This window comes from Alosa pseudoharengus, unplaced genomic scaffold (genome assembly GCF_046254945.1).
Source record: "Alosa pseudoharengus isolate Yale_2024_CS ecotype anadromous, Long Island Sound unplaced genomic scaffold, YU_APseudo_1.1 YU_APseudo_1.1_scf_22, whole genome shotgun sequence".
Classification (NCBI taxonomy): Eukaryota; Metazoa; Chordata; class Actinopteri; order Clupeiformes; family Clupeidae; genus Alosa; species Alosa pseudoharengus.
The window spans coordinates 27912333-27934801 of NW_027468680.1; the positions used below are offsets into that span (position 1 = coordinate 27912333).

A 22469-nucleotide genomic window follows, 5' to 3' on the forward strand; every position below is an offset into this window, starting at 1 on the left:
CTTGGTTGCACAGCTGTTCAAAAGCCACCTCACAACGTCACGTGGTACAGAATGGAACGCATGTATTTCATCCGCAGCAAGAAACTTAAGGAATGTGATTGAGGCCCGTTTTGTCCAATTGCATGTCTCCATGAGCTGTCTCCACCAATGACTATACAGCAGGAGGTGAGGCGGTTGATGGATCAGCTTGCAGTAGGGGAAAGCTGGAAACACTGACCCAAGGAAAAAAATGGAAAAGAAGCAATAACGCCAGATGCGCCTTCTTTCCTATTCAGTCATTGCCTGTAACAGTTCGTATTTTAGAGGATAGAAGGCGTTAGCAAGTTCACGGCATATTCAAAGTATCTCGGAGATGGTAAGTTGACCATGTTTTTGAAAGTTTGCAGTTGTTTTCAAACTTCCGATTTCATTGGTTAACAAAAGTTTATATTGGATATCAGGAGCAAAATCCTGATTACCGGTAGGTTATATTGGGCGAACCTAATATTTCTCCAATAGTTTTTTTTCTTTCCTGCTTGCCCTGTGCAAACAAACGAGTGTCCACATTGTTTTCTGAGCCATTTTCACTAGGTTTAGCTTGCTCGCAAGATTCCATTGATGTAACGTGGCGAGCGATAGCCTACTGCCAAGTTTGTTGCCAAATGGAATAACCAATCTATGGGGTTTTGTCAGGTTTTTCCCAGACATAAACGGATACAGTATACCTTGTCCATTGCTGTGTTGACTTTTAAGCAGTGGGCTCTTGACTGTAAATAATTGTAGCATAGCGTAATCTAGCCTAAACTCGTGAATTTTTTTCCTTTAAGATGCGCGTATACCTGACGTATTATGTACTGTAGCATTCTTGTGAATGACCGTGACATTTACTTTATTTGAATTGTCATAGCATCATGTAAGCGTATGAGTCGACTAGATAGTTTGTATTAATTGCGAGAATTAAACGTATTGTATCCGAAGGCTACTATTATTTTCCAACATCTGAAATGACAGCCTTCAAAACGCCTGTCAAACAAACTCTACCTGAGTGATGGAGTTTTCCAGCCACCAAGTAGCCTACATCCGGTCACTGGACTTGACTTTTCTAAACAAAAAATGAAAAGTGCGCTACTTTCAAAGCCACAGCTGCACATCTTTGTGCCCTCTGCCCCCTATGAAGTTAATGCATAGCCTACCTCATAGGCTACATGCGTTCACTTTCATTCATACACCAGATCGTTTTGGTAAAGATACTGTTAGCTGACAAAGCAAATCATTATTGCAATGAAATGTAGAGAGGTAGGCTCCTAGAGTAGGCTAAAGGTGACTAGTCCATTAAGTTTAGTGTTTTTGCTCTGATATTGCTCTGTTTATCTGGAGAAATGTCATGACAGTTTTATAGAACAATCAATGAATTGATATGTTGTGTGTATATTTGTGTCCTCACATCTAAGTTTATGCATTTAGCTATCATGAATGATCTTAGTCGTGCCCCAGATTCATGGTCCTGCTTGTTACAGAACCTGAGCATCTTTGGAATGCACTCTTTAATGAGAATAACCTTGCTTTCATGCGGTCACTCAGGTTGCAGTCTGGCTCATTGAGTCTTGCTCTCAGGAATTTGTGTGCTCAGGCTTAGACTGCCTCAAAGATATGTGAGATACGGTGAGCACTTTGATCTGCTTTTGTATTGTCTAGCGCCATGCTTGTCCAGTTCACTTTACATCACGCCTGCAGAGAGCTTGGACCAGACCAGAGTTGTGCACACTGCCGGTGATTTGCTTAGCAAATAGCTGGGCAACTTGGCTGTGAAGAGGAGGCCTCCTCCCAGCGTAATGACTTCTAAAAATAAAGGAAGTGGGTATTTGTAGTTTCTTTTGTTTTGTTGATGGAAAGTCCTACCACAACTCGCCCCTGGCTGCGTTGGAGTTGGTGCCCCATCATGTGTGCTCACCCACAGCCTGCATTGACATGGATGTTGTGTTCCACCCACACCACTGGCTTCCAAAAATAAAGCAAGGGGGCCTTTTTTTGGCTTCAACACAATTCCTCTTGGAATAACTACTTGTTGTTGTGGTCTTCTGCCATTGTGATGCATCATGATGGACACTGTTGTTTTGATCCCACTGAACTTGGGCTGTCCTTTGCATGTCTGATTGACATGACACATCAATGAGGTTTTGAGGCAACTGGTTTCCAAAAATGTTATGTCACGTTCTTGGACAGCAGTTCACTCTCGGTCACAGCTGGGTCTGTAATATGCTAATTGCTAAAGCTACTGTGCCATGGCTAAAAACGTCTCCCGGGATGTGGAGATTAGGCAAGGCACAGGGGTAGCTGGAACACTGGCCAAAAGCTGTTATGCATCGCTGGGAAGGCTGGCATACTTGCCATTGCTCCAAGGACTGGAAGTTCATGTTTCAAATCAGTACCACCATCGCCCCCACACTGCAACTGAATCGGAGAAGATATGCGTGAATATCAGCACATAACTCTTCCCCAGCTGAATTAGCTGATGAGCTAACAGCATGGTCACATTCCCCACATAGCTGGATTGTTGTCAGAGTGCAGTGCATCATTGTGTTCATAGTAAGGGATCCTAATTATGCCCGGTGCATGTTAGCAATAATAAAAAGGAAGTTTGAGTTGAGTTCAATGAACTTTGCTCATCCCCTGGGGGGAAATTTAAGGCAGGCATGGAAGAGTATAAGCACATGTAAAAAAGAAAACACCGGAATGTAACTGAAATTTCCCGGAGTTCACTTGGCATAAATCATAGACTTGGGCATTCAGAGGGCTGTTTGTTCTGTTCATATGGTAATGACTGAGGTGGCCATAAAGAACCCCCAAGAGTGTCACATAGAGTGGAGCTCCGTCAACTCATAATGTGTTTTGTCATAAGATCCATGTTAGAGAACATACCTCACTGCCCATCATCTGTATTTGACTTAAACTCTTTAACTGGAATGTTAGATGTATGCTTTGTGGAGATATAGCTTCATACAGCCTTGAGACAACCCAGATACTCATATATCCATCATATAGCAACATTCTGAATGCTTAAATCTATTATTGCTTTGTGATGTATGGGTGCTGTACCATAACATGCTAATATGAGGGTGGGGAGCCTTACTTGAGTTCAGCTGTGGTAAATGTAGTGCAACATAAGTCTCTCATTTAACCAAATGGATCAAAGCCTGAAGCCGGGAGGGTCCGTTGGAACTGCAAACATTCCTTCCCCATCTTTCCAAACGAGACATAGCTGTTTCTCATGGGAGAAGTCAGAAATATTCAGGTCACACACAGTTGAATGGGGAGATTCCTAGGAGAATAGAAGTGATGTTGACTTGTAACACTACCTTTTTTTTCCACCTTTCCTCGATGCAAGATCCTACAAGCCTTTGAGAGCCAGTGTAGTATAGGTGAATGATAGCCTGGGGCAGTGGACTTCAGAGCACGTCAGGGTTTCAGTGTCCCTTGCAGCGCTGTCTATGCTGTAAACCACACTTCACACACACACACACACACACACACACACACCACACACCACACGTACACACAGACAACCCAACTAGTGAAATGCCCTTTGCCTGAGGGTGGACATTTCTACGGGATTCATTTTCCACACCCCATATAATTACAGCTGGTGGAGTCAAATGCCCAGCTCCAGCTGAAATTGATTGCTGTGTCCCCGCGTACAGCACACAATAACTCCCAACAAGCTTAAGCACAGAGACTCTGGAGCAATGGACTGTGGAGCTTAGTCAAGCTTATAAAAAAAAACCTGAAAGTAATCTGACAATGATTATGGACCTGGTGACACAATGACCATCTATCACAGCTACTGAATTGTTGTCAGTGTAAAATACACTATTGTGTAGATGAATATGTATTGTTCCCACATGAATTTGTATGTTTGTTTGTGTGTGTGTGTGCTCACTCAGTCATGCCTGATTGTCTGCGTGTGTGTGTGTGTGTGTGTGTGTGTGTGTGTGTGTGTGTGTGTGTGTGTGTGTGTGTGTGTGTGTGTGTGTGTGCTTGTGTGTGTGCTTGTGTGTGTGCTTGTGTGTGTGTGTGTGTGTGTGTGTGTGTGTGTGTCCAAATGTTTCTTTAAATGGGTGGTGTAAGCGATATCTGGCAGAAAACAGCTCTGGATTCCCTGAGCCCCATGGCAGCCCATTTGTGGAGGCCAAGATCTGGCCGCTCATTCTGCAGTGTCTGGGCGATCCTCCTCCTCGTCCTCCTCCACATGTCCTACGCCTGGCACAGCCAGGGCCCCTGTCAGCAGAGGAGAGAGAGAGAGAGAGAGAGAGAGAGAAAGTGGGAAGGGGAGAGAATGCAGCGGCGTAGTGGAGAGAAGGAAAGGAAGAATATCCCGCATGAATACGTGAGCCAGAGAAAAGAGTGAGGACTCAGAGCAAGTGAAAAGAAAGACAGAAAAACTCTGTCAGTCTGAAAATAGACAAAGACTGGTGGCTATCTAGCTCGATAGACAGAAAGAAAGGAGAGAGAGAAGTGGAGACCAGTCGGGAGGTAAATCATGTCATCGGGGGAAGCAAGGCGTAAAGAATGAGAAGGTGAATCGACATTCCATGAACTGGACAGCGAGAGCCGGGGCTTTGTAGGGGAGGGTGTGGGGCTGGATTTTAGTATGCTGCAGTGCTCCGACTGTCCCCCCTCGCCACTAAAGGCCTTTGTCATCCCCTCCATTCAGATGGGCCCATAGTTGTGCTGGGGGGGAAATGCAGTGTCTGAGTACAGTAGGGCTGGCCGAGGTGCATAACGCCGTGCCAACAACTCAACAATGAACAACACGGACAAGGAGAGAAAAAGAGAGAGAGAGAAGAGATGGAGAGGTTGACAGGAAAACAGAAATAACAGAGAGGGAGACTATGTGTGTGTGTGTGAGAGAAAGAGAGAGAGAGAAAGAGAGAGAGAGGGGAAGAGAGAGAGAGATGAACTGCCTCATCTTTAAAGCACTTTGGGTCAACTCCTGTTTATTTTAGATATGAGCTATACAAATACAGTGACTTGACTATGAAAGACACGTTGGCAGGCTAGTTGACATGACAGACAGACACAGATGAGTGTTGTTCACCAAGAGAGAGTGTGGAGAGGCCCAGACTTGTTCCAGAGGTTGGCCTGGTTTTTGTTTGGGCTGTCACATCACACACAGACCTACATTTGTGATTGAGGGCATTTAATATTGCTCTCTCTTCTCACCAGTTCCCCTACCTGTCAAACATGTTACGCGGCACACAAACAAATCCTCCACATGTTCCATGGACTCCCTCCTGAGAGGATGCCCTCCCTTTGGGTCAGTGTGATCACATGACTGTGTAGTAACACACATACACACTGAACTGTGTCAGCTGGCATTCATGACCAACTGTTTTGAATACAGCGAGCAACAAGTGTAATATATTAGCAGAGAGCCCTAAATGAATGTTTCCTGCATTGCATGACAAAGAAGGAGAGAAAGAAAGACGGAGAGAGAGAGAGAGAGAAGGGGGGGGGCAGCGCTGCATTGCAGACTTGTAATGACACGCTTGGCCGAGTCTGTCATCAGGCTGGGCCGCTTCCTTTCATCCCTGTGGTGTCAGAGCAGCAGCCACCCCACAGCACAGAGCTGGAACTGAGGAATGTCAGGAGAGAGAGAGAGAGAGAGAGAGACGGAAAGAGGAAAGTGGAGAATTTAAATTCCTACTCAGTTTTACAAAATAGTCTCTATTTCTCTCTCTCTCTGTGTGTGTGTGTGTGTGTGTATTGCACAAAAGTCTATGTAAACCAGAAATAAATATTTGTTTTGAGTTTGTCACATCACAGAAAAGGGTGCCATTAACCACTCAGAAAAACCTAAATGAATTAAAATTGACAAGTATGTTAAATTAGGCTTCAAAATCTGACTTAAGGCCTATTCACACCAAGAACGATAACAATAACTATAACCATAACGAAAAAAGCGTTCACACTGAACAACCATAAACAAAGTCTCTCCTTGTGTTAATAAATGTGACGGTTAAAATTAGATGGGTTCTGATTGGCTATTAGCTTTTTATCGTTCTGAAAATCGCTCTGAAAGTGATCCCCAACGATATCGTTCTTCATGTCGTTATCATTATAGTTTATGTGTGAACGTTGTCATTCATATTAACGAAAACGATATTTATTTATAGTTATTGTTATCGTTCTTGGTGTGAATTGGTCTTTACTGTGTGGGCAAAAATCTGATTTTGGTTAACAGGGACTTTGTCCAAACTATTGTAATGTGTACTGTGTAACATGTATGTGTCCTCCATAGTAACTTAACTTATTCATTTTCTCAACCATTTACGTCACAGAGTCTCCTAAGGGAAAGTGTCCTCATCTTCTTGTGCCTTTGGTGTGACATGCAGGAAATGATTGTGTTAGTTCAGAGCATTGGTGTACATAATTAGCTGTACAGTACAGTACAAGAGCAGTTGGTTGTAAGTTTTGAGAATCTAAACTCTTTAGCAGTAATGTGAGACTCCAGTGAGATACAGTGCACACTGATTTTGATGTATGTTTTGCAAAGCCCTCATCTTTCAGTACCCAAGATAACAGGGATCCTATACACACTGTAAATACACTGACAGATTCTCTCTCTCTCTCACACACACACACACACACACACACACACACACACACACACACACACACACTTCCTCTCACCCCCCTCTCTCTGCCACACACACAGACACACACACACACACACACACCCTCTCTCTCTCCTTGTCACACACAAACACACAGGAACACCTGATTCCTGGGTTTCCTCTCCCCTCCCATCCTCCATCCTTCCGCTCCCACAGCAGAAGTGGACAGAGCAGCACAGGAGTGGGCTGATGGGTCATTTGTCAGTCACACTGGACGTCCTTCATGTCCTCCTTTATGGGCTGACTGGCAGGTGTTCCCTTGATCATTACAACACCCCCTCCCCTCCTCCCCACTCTGCAGCTGGAATAGCCTCAGGAATACATACAACGATATAAACCAACAAGGGTATTGAAATGAGAAATTCATAACAGTAAAGATAAATTCTTTGGTTGCTCAGTGTAATAGATCCCAGAAGAAATATCCCAAAATGATTCATGGAAAAAGAAGCGTGACAGAGAAGGAGCCTGGCTTCACTTTGAAGACATGTTGTGTTTGGTCTCTGCCTGACTGCTCCCATACACTACACTACACTACACTACACCCAGGGTGTGCACCACAAAGACAATTATGTCCACCCAGATTTGGCATTGCGGCAGACAAAACAAGCTTTCAGCCCTCATAAGGCATTATCTTTTGGCTCAGTGTCTCTCTCTCTCTCTCTCGTTCCTTCCGTATTGTCTTTTTGCATTGTTCGAGTATTGTCCCACTGCAGGCTGCTGCCTCTGTCTGTGTAGACCCTTCTGTCTCTCTGATAGCTGGAGTGGACCATAGGGGTCAGCGGTGACAGACGTCGAGTATTGTGCTGCGTGTCTTCACGTGCCAGAGGCTTGTCTTCCCCTGCCTGCTCCTCTGGGCCGGCTGTCCTTGAGCTCTCCAGCAGAGAGCTGCTGTCGCGCACGGGCCGGTGCGCAGCCCCAGGATGGCCGCTCACCCTCATGTACACAACATGTCCCCTCGCCACAAAGGGCCTCTTATTCTATGCAATGACATCATTGGCCCACAAACTCTTCCTTGTCCTATGCTCAGTGTTATATATTTATTTCACTTTTCTCCCTCCATACAGCACAGTAAAGGGCTCCAGAGAATCTAACTTTCCTATGGAGGCGGAGGGAGCCTCCTCGTGTCTCTACATGTATTATATGTTGTTTTTCCGAAAGCGTTTTAGACGGATTACACACAATTTGTGGAAGAGGATAAGATGTGGAGTTTATGTGTGGAATGTGTGTGTGTGTGTGTGTGTGTGTGTGAGAGGGGGGGCGGTGTTTTCCCATGTCTCATTGAGATCTACTGAAGCAGTGCCTCTAATCTGAGCCTTTTTAAAAAAAAAACTCAGCTCATGTTTATGAATGAGTTGCCACCTGACTGATCACAAGGCGTTTTACTGGCCAAACCAGGTTGATCATTGACCGCTGAATCAATAAGCCTCCCTCTCACAGGTTAATGGCGCATAGGTAGCAGATTCTGAGAGAAGTCTTTAGCATGTTCTGAATTACTGACCAGGCGGAGGAGGTGACTTGGACCCGACGCCTCAGAAAATAATTAGCCCTTGCGGTGAAGTCGTCCCCAAGTTGTGCTACTGCCACTCAGTGGAGAGACTGCTTCTAGACTGTGAGTAAACACACGCAGAGGGTGTCCAGGCCACAGACTCCATAATGAGCATGCCATTCCGATGTGGGATGCTGTCATTAAAAAGTAATGAAACAGTAATATGAAGGACTGGGGACTCCATATTGGCCTGTCTCGAGTAGTGAAAAATGCCCTGGCGCTGTGCAGGCCCATCTGCCTTGATGTGAAAATACAATAGCTGATGGCCCCATGGCATGCGTTAGGGAATAATGGGGATGTTTCTTGCTTAATCACTCAATGTCTCTGACCACAACAAAAGCTTCGCTCAGTATTCCATGGGTGGTACTGTTTTCTCTTTGCGCTTTTGTTTTGCAATGTGTTCTAATTAGCCACAGCAGAGATGCTCATCAGTCAAGCAGACGAAAGGCTTTGCACTATGTTTGTCTTGGTCATCTTTGTGTTTAACAAAAAGAGAAATTGCAGGTGTTCTTTTATCACCCATTCACAGCCATTCTTTGACCACATTGTTTAACTACATAACTGAGCATTGTTTGACTTGTCAACAAACATGGGCTACAAATGTGATATTTTCACTGTGTTCACAGCTGTGAGAGTCTGTGGCTTGTGCATACAAACTGCCTAGATGTGTGGGTGTGGTCCTCAACTCATCTCCTCCTCTCCTCCTCTCCTCCTCTCCTCCTCTCCTCCTCTCCTCCTCTCCTCTCCTCTCTCCTCCTCCACTCTAGGACCGTGTGTGGGCCTGAAGCAGACCGCAGACTGAAGCAGTCTCCTCGCTCCCCCGCACCCTGAGCAGCATGGACGTGGAGGAGTTCCCTCCGCCGCCTCCCGAAAGTAGGCCTCCTCACACCTCTGCTCTGACGCCGACTCTCAGCTGCGCGCTCAGAATTCACACTTACTTTCTCTTAGTTTGTTTACATGAACAGACTTTTTTTTTTCCTGAGTCATTTTGTGAAGTGTGATTCTTAAAATAGTTTATTTTCCCCAATCGGAAAATTCCCCATGTTGGTGTTTGTCCTACAAGAGGTGAAGTTGTTGGGCTGCTAGCATGATTTCAGTTAAGCCTGTGCGTTATTCCTGCCTCTGCTTGCAAATACTATGTCTTCAAGCAAAGTGAAGGGGTGCGGTATCATCCAGCTGGCTCACCTTGTTACTTTTGCATGTAGAGACATTATGGAAACCTGAATAAGGCTATGAATGAAGGTGTGTGTGTAAAGATGTGTGTATGTGTGACTCACGTCGGAAGTACAGGGAGAGCCTAAAGAAAACAAAAGTGAAACAGAGGAAGAGACTAAAGAAGAGACGCGAGCGTCAACACATTCCACTCCCCGGCCACTGAGGAGCGTGTGGGATGTGAAGCGAGGGAGCAGAGAGTGCGAGAGAGAGGAGGAGGAGGAGGAGAAGAAATGCAGAGCAAGAGCCAGAACACCGCAGCTTCAGCTCCCTTCAGTGCTGCTGCGTCACCCAGAGAGAGGGGGAGAGAGAGAGAGAAGGAAACGGAGGGAGAGAGGGAGCAAGAAAACAGAAAGAGAGCTAGAAACAGTGGGAGGGAGAGGGAGAGAAGGAGACAGAAGTAGACATGAGAAGAGCAGATTCCTCGACAGTGAATGGTTGCTTGTGGAAGTGGAACATTTTTTGTTTTTTTTGGACCACAGATAGGCTGATAAGGAGATTGGGTGAGCAGTGAAGAAACCTTGAAAGAGAGACACTGAGAAAGATGAGTGATTCAGAGAGAGGGCTAACGCAAGAGAGGAACTCAGAAGGGGGCGGGGGGGCATATGAACCACAGACATGCCTGGACTCCAGCTGGGCTGTCGCCGGGCGCTGTTGCCACAGCAATGCCAGTGCACGAAGTGACCCCGGTGACTAATTTGCCTGCATGCTCGTTCCCAGCATGAGCAGCGAGCCAGTAGAACAGAATCTATATTGTGGTTATGAATCGACAATGGCCACCCGCCGGGGACAATCCAGCCCTGTGTGTGCGTGTGCGTGTGCGTGTGCGTGTGCGTGTGTGTGTGTGTGTATGTGTGTGTGTGTGTGTGTGTGTGTGGGTCCCGCTCTCACAGGGGGCTCACGGCTAACACTACCATCTGCACCTCACCAACCCGTCCGCATGGCACATGTTTAGATCTCCCCCAGCAGGCCAGAAACAATGCCACTGCATGCTGGCACCTTGGCACCGTGCCCGCACGTGACACTCTAACTATGGATCTAATTGTGAGAGGGACTCTGTGCTGCACACCTCTGTATCTGTAGCTCTACTGCATAGGCTTGATTCAGTTTGGATTGGATTAACAGTGATTAACAGAACTTGTCCAGTTGCTCAGTGTTTTGGTATGTGGTGTGTTTCATGTTTTGTGTCTTGTCATCAATACTCTCATCCGTGTTTCAAAACCGTGTGTGTGTGTGTGTATGTGTGTGTGCATATGTGTGTGTGTGTGTGCCTCAGGCTTTCTGGAGAATGTGTGGTGCATATTCGGCTCTCTAATCAGTGCACCTCCTGCTGTGACGTGACGAGATTCAGTGGAAACTCTCTCTCTCTCTCTCACTCTCTCTGGTCTCTTGTGAGCGTGTGCCTTATCTCTCCTCCCAGCTCTTCATTAGAGCAGATAGGAGCTGATAAGCTCCTTCTTGGCTCTCCAGGCTCTCCAGTGTGATTCAGATGGGCCACGTCTCTTTATTTAGTTTCCCGTCTCGCTCCTTTTCACTGCTCTCTGTTTCTGCCAACTTTGCCGCTCTCTGTCTTTTTTATCTCTCTCTATCCCTGCACCTCACTGTTTTTTGGTATTCTCTTTCTTTGCTTTTCTGTTCCTCGCCGGAGCAGTCTGTCAGAGAGCTGTTGTTGCTCATGAGAAGCCCAGGCTGGAATCTCCTGCACAGGGGCTGGCCTGTGGGCATGAGAGCCTGGAGAGAACCACCACCACCACTACCACAAAGTGTCAGTGCAGCTGATTTAAAGCGGTCACATTGCTGAGGTGCATCCTGAATCTGGTACTGGCAATCTGGTGGACAGATAGCGATGAGCTATGAGGGGCAGGGCTAGTGCAGTAGGTTGAGATGGTTGGTTGGAAAGGGGCACCAGGCAGCATAGCCTTTAAAGGGGAGTACATGAAAAGACTTTGCACAAGAGGTGACACGCACAATGTCTGACACTGCCTTTTGCTTGGATCAACGGACTGTCAAGATGTTGGGATGTTTTGAATGGCACTTTTATCTCCCATTAACTAGTCCTACATTTATCTTCAAGCTAAAGATTCCTTGTGCAGGTTTTGATTGCATGAAGGAAAAGAGGATTTGGTAAAAGAAACCCTTTCTTCCTGTATTCTGTTCCCCCTTTGGAATGTGCTATATATTTATATTGTATTGTAGCAGATTGTATTACAGTTCCACATTGCATGATTCCACCATGAATCTTAGGGCCACGTGGAAACAACAGATGACTCACAGCAGCAGGAAATTAGACTGCCCCCCCTCGCCCCAAACATGGAATATTCGCTTGTTTGTGATCTAATGGTCAGGATATTGGGCCCTAGTGGCCTGAAGGCTGCCAGGAACACCGTTGTTTCCCCGGCGCTTGGAATCTGCGGTATTCCAGAGGGCAGAGATGTGCCAGCCCCGGCACTAAGCTTTGTTGACTTAAGGAGATAACACCCGGCGCGGCTGGAAGCACGGTGCTTCCTGAACCACCACCCCACCACTTACACCCCCTCAACCCCCAAAAACAGGCCTTATTGTAGGGGAGCGGTGTAGTGGGAGCAAGGGGAACTGGAGGAGAAGGGTGGGGAGAGTGAATGGAGAGTGGCGCATTCTTTTTGCACTCTTCATAGGAGTGATCTCACAGGCCTGAGTGTGTCCTGGGGTTGCAGGAGGCCCTGCTCCTTTGTGGCCTTCTGCTAGCCTGCTCCCACCCTCCTTTACTCCAGTTTCACAGGCTTTTCAGCTCACCCCTACTGGAGAAACTTGTTTTTTATATCCCCACAACTTAGTAGTGTACATGGACTTGTATAGATCTTTGTCCATTTGCTGATGTTTGTTTGGTGGAGTGGTGCAACATTAACATGGTCAAGGATAAACCTTCCTGACTTTGTTTAATTTTTGAGTAAAATGTATTCTCATGCAAACTTGGTTAAAGTGGTAGCATATTTGACTGTCCTTTGGAAATGTCTCATACATTTCTGTTGAACTAAGTGTTGTTCTTTGTGGCTTGTGGTAAGATGAATAGTAACATCTGTCAGACGAATGTATGACCCAGTTTAGAGGTTATCTGGTAGAACAGTAGGCATGGAGAGCTTTGGGGACAGAGAGCATCATGGGACAATGTGGCGTGTTCCTGGTCACAGGGAGGTGCGAGGAATGGGCTTCCTGTCTCCTTGATTGCATTTCCTCCTTTTCCTGAGCCACTCTCTTTCATCTGTCCCCCAGTTGTGTGGATGTGGTCCTCGTGTTCTTGTTACACTAACTGAATTCAAATGAATGTTTGTCTCTGAAGTTGTCTGAACTCTGGTGTTGGAAATCCCCCATGTTCGCATCCTGTAAAAATACATCCTCAACAACACTGTGTACACTGGTATGCATTGAATTTAATTATGTGTTTTATTATATTTATACACATTTCCTTTTCACTCAAGGTCAGGGTGCAAAACTTCAACCCTTTTGAATAGATAATAACAGACCTTCTGTTGTTAGAAGTCATTCAGTCTATACTGGAGGGGTCCTCAGCACACCCGAAGCCATAAATAAGTGAAGGTCTTTGAAGAGCAACAGGGGTCAGTTAGTGCAGTTCAAGCAGCCATAAATATAGACCATTTGAACAACTTCTGGGTTAAAAGATGTTTTGTCCTGGGTGCTTTTTTTTGTTAGTCATCCCAAGGTAGGGCAAGTTTGTGCCTAAGTTTAAACTTGCTGACATTCCATGCCATCTCTGTGAGGGAGGATGCCAAGTTTGCCAAGTTTACACTCTACATTTCCTGCCACAAAATGTTATACAGTCTGACTTTCTTCTCCTCTTTTCTACACTCTTCCTCACTCTTCCTCTCTCCTGTCTCCTTGTCAGTGTTAGCGGAGGACATGGCGTTAGACGACGAAGACGAGGGTGAACAGTTTGACTTTGACGACAGCGGCGACGACATCCCGGAGGCCGATCGCCCCCCTCCTGCCCCTCCTGCACCTGACTACTCAGATCAGGGCATGCTGGGAGGTGAGTGCCCTCCTCCACCTGGGGCTGCAGCTCCGAACCCCACTCCTGAGGCCAGCCAGGCCCCAACCAACACCACCCCAACCACAACCACAGATGCAGGTTTCCCTCCTCCACCCCCTGAAGAGAGCTGTGAAGCCCTCAGCACCATAACCACTAATCCTTCCACCCCTGCCCCCTCATCTGCTGCTTTGGAGGCTCCGTTACCCCCACCTCGCCAGGAAGAGCCTCCAACCCCTAATGCACCTGCCCCAGAGACTGACTTGCCCCCACCCCCAGAGGATGCTGCTGCTGCTGCTACTCCCACTCTAGATGCTGGGCAGAAAGGTGCGTGGAGCTCTGCTGTTGATGCTCCTGGTCTGTTTTGGCCAGACATGTACTGTATGTGTGCTTGAACAATATTATTCCTAGATATTCCTAGTTATCACAGTTGATATTATTGTTATACTTTGCATGTGTACTTTGAACAGAACAGAAAACCTCAAAACACATCTACCGATTCAGTGGGTTACTATGGAGAATATTATAATTACTTTATAATATAATGAATTGCTATAGTGACTTGATTTGTAATGTTTGTTTTAACAGCTAGTTCGTTGGCTCCTATACATTTTGTCTCTGTGGATTTCTTTGCCACTCCAGTACCAGGAGAGAAACTGAACATATTTTCTGTGATGATTGATAGTCATTCATTATTAATGCAGCATATGTCAGGCAGAATCCATACAGTCTTTTTATATGAGCTCTGGCTAAGCCATCTTCTCATTTCTCATAAGACTACAGATGGCATCAGTCATGCTGTTAATGGGAGCCTCTATCACCCACAACACTTTGAGTGAGATCTCTGAAATCTCACCAAGCACGTTGTTTGGCCTGTAAATCAGGCCGTGCGTTTGCTATTTGTAATCTGGCCTCCCTCTGGAGCTGTTTTAAAACCTGCGGCTCTGTCGGCCATCACTGGCAGCTGTGGGTGACCACAACACCCCACCCCACCCCGCCCCTTTATCTCTCCTCTCCTTTTCTCCTTCATCTGCTTCTCTCACTCTCTCTCTCTCCTCCTCCACTTGAGCTCAAGAGCCACTCTCTCGCCCCACTCCTAGCCCAGGCGCCGCTCCGCTGCCTGGCTGTGTTTGGCCGCCTGTCCCCCGCCTCTCTGAAGTGTGCTTTTGTGAGCTCTTGCACAGGGGCGTGTAGGGGCTGATTTTGATCAGCCAGAGCAGCACTGCAACAGAGGCACTGAGTCGGAGACTCAAAAACAAACATGTTATCTGCCCCTCTCCAAAACTAACTGCTGGGCTTAAGAGAGACGGCCTGATGAAAGCAGCGATGTCTGCTGCTTCAGCAGTGACTCATGACTCAGTGAATCATTCGGTGTAGTTTGTAGCAGGACACACAGGAGACCGGCAATAACAAGCTATCTGATATGTCTACTATGCTAAATGGTCACAGGGGAATGCATCCTCAGATGACCTTTTAAAAACCTGTATCTCATCCAAATCGGTCTCCCTGGAGGGTTGCTGTGCCCTCTAAGGGTCCTCTTATGGGCGATGCATGTGCCCACGAGGGTCTTCTTATGGAATATGCAAGAGCCTACTTTCAGCAATTCATGCAGGACTGAACAGAAGCTGTGTTGTGCTCTGACCCCCTCAGATGAAGGAATGTCCAGCCAGGCTGCCGGCCCTCCCCCCGCAGTGCCCCGGGGCACCTCCCAGGGGAAGGTCAACCCTTACTCCGTGATTGACATCACGCCCTTCCAACCGCAGCTGCAGCAGCCACAGATGCAGCCCTCAGTGCCCGCCTCTTCCTCTCCCGTTGCCGAGAAGGAGCCGGAGACCCAGGAGGTGGCCAGCAGCCCTGGTGTGCCCTCTGGCTACTCTGTGCCCGTGCCCTGCGGCTACGCCGTGCCCTCCAACGTGCCCATGATCACGCCAGCCTACACCACCCCTGTCATCATCAGACACCTCTCCATGGATGAAGATGGTAACAGTGTTGCTCATGTCCCTCTGTTTCTCTTGTACCTTTTCATTTTGTCATCCCAGTGTTCAAGTGTTCCATGGATCTCTCTTCCTTCTTCTCATTCTTCATGTGCTATTGTTTCCCCATCTCTTCTCTCTCTCTCTCTCTTTTGCCTCTGCTGCGTTTCCATGAGGAAGTGACCACTATATTTAGCCCCTCTTTGGCCGTGGTGATTTTCCTGTTTTCTCCAGGCTGTCACAGAAGCTCACTCCAGATGTGTGGCTTGGCTAGTCTGGGGAGAAAATGGCATGTCATTATGCAGATACCACAGTCTGAGGGGAGAACTCATTTTAGTTCCAGATTAAACAACGTTCATTTCATGACTTTTGGGTTTAATGAATGAATGCTTTCATAACATTTCAGACAGTTTGTATGAGCTTATGATCAGTAGATGTCATATATCATCCCATGTTGGACTGAGTTTAACTTCAGGCTTAAGTGCACATCAGCTGTGCTCAGTCATTTGGTCTTCCTTTTGACATTTGAATTGCAATGAAAGTAGATATTATGCAAAAATCTGGTGCTGACCCCTAGTGGTGACTGTTTGAGAATGCAACCATGCCCTTCCATGTACTGTGCTATGATTAACTCCCATTTTAAAGAATTTCATTGTCTTTGCAGTTACTGTGGTGGGCACAGGAAATGCATCTGGTGATAGGTGAGTGTGTAAGGAGTATGTACGGGTGATCTTAACTACCGAATATGTCACTGTAATTGCGCAGTCCTGATATTGCTGTGGTGATTTCTGATGGATTTCTGGCTCATAAATCATGTCATTATTCACATATCTGCCCCTCTTCTCCTTTCAGTGTATTTACTGAAGAGCAGCCAGTCATCAGAGAAGAAGATGCTTTGACTAAATGGGTGTCTGATCCTGCAAACACTGCTTGGATGGAGAGTAAGTGTAATTAATGTCTGTCAAAAGTGGCTATGATAACTTCAGGCACACAATTTCTCTGTGTTTTAAGCCCTGTGTCTGACTAATGAACACAAAGCTATGTAGGGTAAATTTGTGCTGACTCATGCGTCAGCCAAAAGCCATATGATGAGAAACGTGACTTTCAGTAAACCCACCTGCCACTCAAGTCCCATGCTTCTTCCCTACTGAAAAAAGCTCCCTCCATTCCCACTTCCTTCTTCTTTTTTTGAGGAACTGTGCCTCTGTCCGGTCTTTCCATCAGAGCCCACAGCGTTGGTCTTCACAGACACAGTGACCACACACTGGCTCCTGCATGACTGTCGGTCTCCCTCTTTCCCTGCTGAGCTTTTGAAGAGATAAGTCATGGAGTGTTGTTTGTTTGTTTTTGTTTTGTTTACGTAGATCCAGATGAGGTGATTTATGATGACGTGCCCCGAGAGAACTCGGACTCTACAGGTTGGTTGCTCTGATACTTTCCCTCCATTCTTTGAAGTGTCTGCTGTTGTTTGGTCAGAGCCCTACTTTCACTTCCATTTCTTAGCGCTATGTCTTTAGCAGTCTTTAGTGACTCAAGTGGCTACATTTTCATCTCACATCTCAGATTTGAGCATCCACAATTTCTTAATTAAAATTGTTGTGTATGTAAACAGTTAAAGTTTATATATGACTGGAGTTTCCCTCTACTTTAGGGAATGATTATTATCTAATCAGGAAAATCACTCTTAGAAATCTGATAATGTCTTTGCCTGTTGGTCTGTTTGTTAGCACCTGCTGTATTCGCTTTCATTTTGCATGACCTAGCTATCCTCCTTCTCATTCTCTCTCTCTCTCTCTCTCTCTCTCTCTCTCTCTCTCTCTCTCTCTCTCTCTCTCTCTCTCTCTCTCTCTCTCTCTCTCTCTCTCTCTCTCTCTCTCTCTCTCTCTCTCTCTCTCTCTCTCTCTCTCTCACACACTCACACTCTCACACACACACACATTCATGCACACACACCCTCCAGACCCTGATGAGATGATCTACGATGACGTGGAGCTGGGGGACGAGGGCAGCTCGCTGGGGGACGGCTGGAGCTCCAGCGAGTTCGAAAGCTACGAGGAGCTGAGCGATGGCGAAGGCCACGAGAACGGCCTCCCCGACGCCTTCGTCCGCAGACGGACGCCCAGCCGGCGGACCCATGTACGTAACACATGGTCATCCTTCCCTTCACCATGCTCATCTGTGTCAAATACATTGCAATGCTAACAGAATGGCCAACTAAGGTCCAGCACTGACTGCTGACATCGTGACCAGCATGGCTGCCCACATCTGCTGACGTCTGCATTACCAGTGAAATCCCCACTTGCCATAACAACACTGTTAACAGTATGGTAGCAGTGAACACTATGTTAACTGTAGAACAGCTCTCTTTGAAGGTTCATAACCCTGTTGTCAGTGAATCACCTCTGGTGCAATTTGCCAAACACCTAACAATTAATCTGAGGCCGCTGACTCAAAACAGGGCGTGAGGTAGCGATGAGTCATTAAATGTTGGCAAAGGGTAATGACTCATGAGTCAGTGAATGTTCTATCTACTGGCTTGGGACCAGGGCAGCAGTCTGTGTGTGTCCTGTATGTGCGTGTATGTGTGTGTCTGTGTGTCTGTGTCTGTTTGTGTATCTGTGTATGGCCAGGTACCTGTGTCTGTACTGTATCTGTGTGACTGTCGGTGTCTGTGTGAGAGGGAAAGCCATGGGCTCTGTGACACAGTGGGAGTGGCAAATGAAGAAAAGCACATTAATGGAGAGAGTGAGAGGTGTTGGGGAGAGAGTCAGATTGGAGCAGAGATGAGTTGATCAGGATTAAGCCTGGTGTTATGTTAAATGAACATGGCCTGCCTTAATAGAACTTGTCTAATGCCTGCAATAATACACACACATTGTGTGTCTTCCTCTTGGAAGGAACTTGCTTGTTTTTACAGCTTGGGATTCTAAACTGAAGGCCTGCGGTTGCCCCGGTGTTCCAATCTGACAAGCTGTACAGTGTTATGCTTTGCTATGCTTTGTGCCCTTGCAGGTCTGCCTTTCATTATATAGGGCAGCAAACTGAACATGTATTTGTTTGCCCTATATGAGAGCTCTGTATGTTGGGAATGTTTTATTCTGTATGTACGCCTATGTGTTTTTATGAATGGTAGAGAGGTAGTCGCCTAGCATAAGTGAGTGAGAAGTGTGTGTGTGTGTGTGTGTGTGTGTGTGTGGGTGGGTGTGTGGGGGGGGGGGGTGTAGGCGTGGTTACGTGCATGTGGTTGCATAAATGAGCAAAAGTGAGTGTGTGTGTTTGTGAGTGTGTGTGTGTATGTGTGTCTGTATGTAGGCGCGGTGGTGCATGTGGTTACTTAAATGAATGATAGAGTGTGTGTGTGTGTGTGTGTGTGTAGGCGTAGTTTTGTGCATGTGCTTGTGTGTGTGTGTGTGTGTGTGTGTAGGCGTAGTTTTGTGCGTGTGTGTGTGTGTGTGTGTGTGCGCGTGGTGTGTGTGTGTGCTTGCGTGCATCTGCTTGTCTGGGGAGGATGACTTGACCAGCGTCCTCTGGCTGTGCCTGCCTTCCAAAGGGCCGCCTGGTAACCGCTCCCCCTCTGCTTCCACTCAGCTCTCTCAAGATCTGACTCGCTTGAAAGAACACTATGAGAAAAAGATGAAAGATCTCATGGCAAATGCCGTGGGCACGGTAGAGCTCCAGCAGCTCAAGCACAAACACGAGCAGAAGGTAAATTCCCGCGGCCATGATGTCACTTCCTCTTCCATTCCACCCACTCCACTAGACTAAACACAAGACCTCACAGCTTGTGCTCCGTCCCCCCCCCCCCCCCATTCTGACCTCAGATTTCCGACCTCCCTTATAAAACCTGACCGGTGGTGGGCTAACTGTCCACTTAGTCCTGAACTAAACTGTGTCTTACTTGTGTCATTAACCGTACCTACAGAGACCTCCGCTGACCTTAATGCCCTTCCATGTCTTTAACCGCATCTGTGCAGGGGGTGTCATTTACTCTGATCCAAAAGCTCAAATCTGATCCTTGTGGGTGTCCATAGTTGTGTCAGTTTTGCTCTTTCACCTCATTACGTGCTCCTCCTTTCTCCATCCTCACGGTACAGGGCTCAGAGACTGTGGCACCTTGCTCTATGCTTTGCATGCCAATGTTCATTTTCCACACTGTTAGGTGTCATTGTGTCACATGTGATTCTGCCCTCAACTTCTCTTTCAGCTGTTACAGGCAGCTCAAAGTCCACATGGATATGGATGGTGGAAAGTCTAATGCATATTTTATTTCATGGAGACTTTTTTCTTTTTTCTGACCAAATATGACCCAAAATGTCATCTCTAGTGCCTTGCAAAAGGACTCAACCCCTCTGGAAATCATATATTTTCCCACCTGCCCTCTGAAATATATTAGAATATTATATATAGAATAAATAAGGCTGTGTGGAAGAATATGTCATTTTCCTTTATAATCCAGAAAATGGTTATTTCAGAGGGTTGAACACTTGACGCCTGTAGCATTTTATTAAGTTTACTGATGGGACCATATGGGGCCATACCAGTTTATGTCGAAAATGACCGGCAGAGTTTTGACTTGCTTTGTTATCACTGAGTGACTGACTGTTGAGCTGCTCACCCAGCTGCTGAGTTGTCGTGTCTATGGGTTCCGTGGGTCGTCGCTGCATAACCTCCCCGATGCCCCTGCCTCCTCTCCCACATCCCACCCCCCACACCCACCCACGCCAGGGGCTCTAGACCAGCTGCCAGCTGGCCCTGCAGTCTCAGTGGTGGTGGGTGAGCTCCCCCAGCCAGTGTCTGCCCCTCACCAGTCTTCTGCTGCGTAACAGGTGCAGAAGCTGGTGAAAGCCGCCAAAGATGGGACCAAAGACGGCCTGGAGAAGACCAAAGCAGCCGTGAAGAAGGGCAAATCCTTTATCAGAACCAAATCCTTCTGCTCCGGTGAGATCATGGGCATCCGCCCACTGACCGGCTGCACAAGCTGTTATTCCATTAGACTGTGTTTATTAACAACTACTTTAACCAGAACTCATATACAGTGCACACATATTACTGACTACTATACTGCATGTATACTAGTCACCAGTGATTAAAAGACTACATGCCTTTGTGATAGAACATTATTTTCAACAGTAAACTTAGCTTACTGCTTTGGGGCTGGGATGTCATAAGGTCCAGACTCATCTCCTGCTCCGTTCTTGTGTGTCAGAGCGGAAGTCGACCTGCTTCGATGAGGAGGAGGCCGAGATGTTCATCGATGTGGACTGCCTGAGTGTGGAGCCAGTGTTGGGGCCAGCCCCAGAGGGTCTCTCGCAACAGCAGGTTGGACGCTAACACTGTACTCCCACCATGTCCAAACCCACTCACACATACAAGCCTGGGCAGGCAAACTTAAGCCTCAATAGGATTGAATGTTTTGTGGAGAAAAGATTGTATTTTTGTTTTAGAAGATTAGATTGGCTCAGTGATTAGATCCAATAACAAAGCACATTGGGAAGGTATATTGCATCAGCAGGAGCAGCCCTACGTCTCAGGAGAGATCATCTAAAAGAAGCTAGCTTCAGATCTAATGAAACCTATTTCTCTTCTCAGGTGTGATGAGCTTGATATAAAGCATCAGGTGTGTTTGATTAGAGTTGTTCCTAAATTGACAAGAGAGAAGGGCATATGGGGTTACAACATGTAATGCAGTGTGGAAGTAGCTTTTTTTAACCAATGGATTTTGTCCTAAACCCCCCCCCCCTCCTCTCTCTCTCTCTCTCTCTCTCTCTCTCTCTCTCTCTCTCTCTCTCTCTCTCTCTCTCTCTGCTTACAATTTCGGAGGAAATTCCCTTGTTAATAGCGCTGACTGCTGAGGTATCACTTAGTGGTCATCAGTAAGTGATGAGAGTGAATGGCTCGGGGCACAGTCTGGACAGCAGGGCCCACTATCACATTGCCATCGATCTGTTCTCTCCATTTCAAGAGAGCAGCATTGATTTGCACACAGCCAACCAGTTTTGATAGCGTTGGCACAAATAGTTAGCACTGAGCCATCAGTTTCTATAGTGTGGGTGTGTGTGTGTGTGTGTGTGTGTGTGTGACTATTTCAACAGGTGGTGAGGAGGTGTATTCTTGGATCGATATTAGAAAGTGAGAAGAATTATATTGCTGCACTGAAGCGCATATTAGAGGTAAGATGGTGAGATGTGTGAGAACAGGGTTTTAACAGGGTTCTTATGCACTCTTGCCAAAGCTGATAAATTCTTCACTACATTTATTTAATAGCAAATCATGTTGATTATTTATTTCTACATTGAAAGACTTGTAAGCAATTTGTCAAGTTATTAGAGCCCCTTAACACACTGTATTTAACAATGTTGCCATATTTAGAGGTTTGTGTTTCTGCCATTTTAACAGCAATATGAGAAGCCCCTCTCTGAGATTGAGCCCAAGTTGCTAAGTGACCGGAAGCAGAAGATGACCTTCCATCGTGTGCGTGAGATCCTCCAGTGCCACGCCCTGTTCCAGATCGCCCTGGCCAGCAGGGTGTCGGAGTGGGACAGCCTGGAGATGATTGGAGACGTGTTTGTGGCCTCAGTAAGTGCAGGCAGTCCACCCCCTCTGGGTTATGTGATGTGTGTACCAGAGCTGGTCTAGATAGTGTGTGGAGGGCAAACTCCTTCTCAGGTTGAGAAAAGTGATATGCAGAAATTAATTCAGTCTAAATTATTTTAATAATTATATCGCACACCCCTACTCACTCACTCACTCACTCACACACACACACACACACACACACACACACACACACACACACATATATATATATATATATATATATATATATATATATATATATATATATATATATATATACTCGCTCTCTCTCTCTCTCCCTCCCTCCCTCCTTCACACTCAAGCGCTCACCTCCCACACACAGTAGCGCCTCTCCGGGAGGCATGTTTCCAGCCACACCACGAATCTCTGCTGCCTGGCAACCCCATCATTTCAGACCACAGCACATCTCCTCTGCAGTAGCATCTGTCTCTGGTTGCTGTTTGTTATTTCAGGTGTGTGTGTGTGTG

General features: G+C 46.6%; 1 protein-coding gene across 3 annotated transcripts in view; it reads left to right on the top strand.

Moving 5' to 3' along the window:
• Positions 1 to 215: 215 nt before the first annotated feature.
• The window catches only part of arhgef10 (Rho guanine nucleotide exchange factor (GEF) 10), a 53302-nt gene continuing 31048 nt past the window's right edge, over positions 216 to 22469 (top strand). The window contains exons 1-13 of one of the 3 annotated variants that reach the window (XM_076299562.1): positions 216 to 355; positions 8967 to 9072; positions 13292 to 13759; positions 15083 to 15412; positions 16070 to 16106; positions 16258 to 16346; positions 16770 to 16823; positions 17366 to 17541; positions 18994 to 19110; positions 20232 to 20343; positions 20612 to 20724; positions 21498 to 21575; positions 21802 to 21981. In XM_076299562.1, coding sequence (XP_076155677.1) covers positions 9036 to 9072; positions 13292 to 13759; positions 15083 to 15412; positions 16070 to 16106; positions 16258 to 16346; positions 16770 to 16823; positions 17366 to 17541; positions 18994 to 19110; positions 20232 to 20343; positions 20612 to 20724; positions 21498 to 21575; positions 21802 to 21981 — 1791 coding nt within the window. In that variant the 5' untranslated portion in view covers positions 216 to 355; positions 8967 to 9035. The remainder of the gene's footprint in view (positions 356 to 8966; positions 9073 to 13291; positions 13760 to 15082; positions 15413 to 16069; positions 16107 to 16257; positions 16347 to 16769; positions 16824 to 17365; positions 17542 to 18993; positions 19111 to 20231; positions 20344 to 20611; positions 20725 to 21497; positions 21576 to 21801; positions 21982 to 22469) is intronic. The other 2 variants (XM_076299564.1, XM_076299563.1) reach the window with 2 other exon arrangements.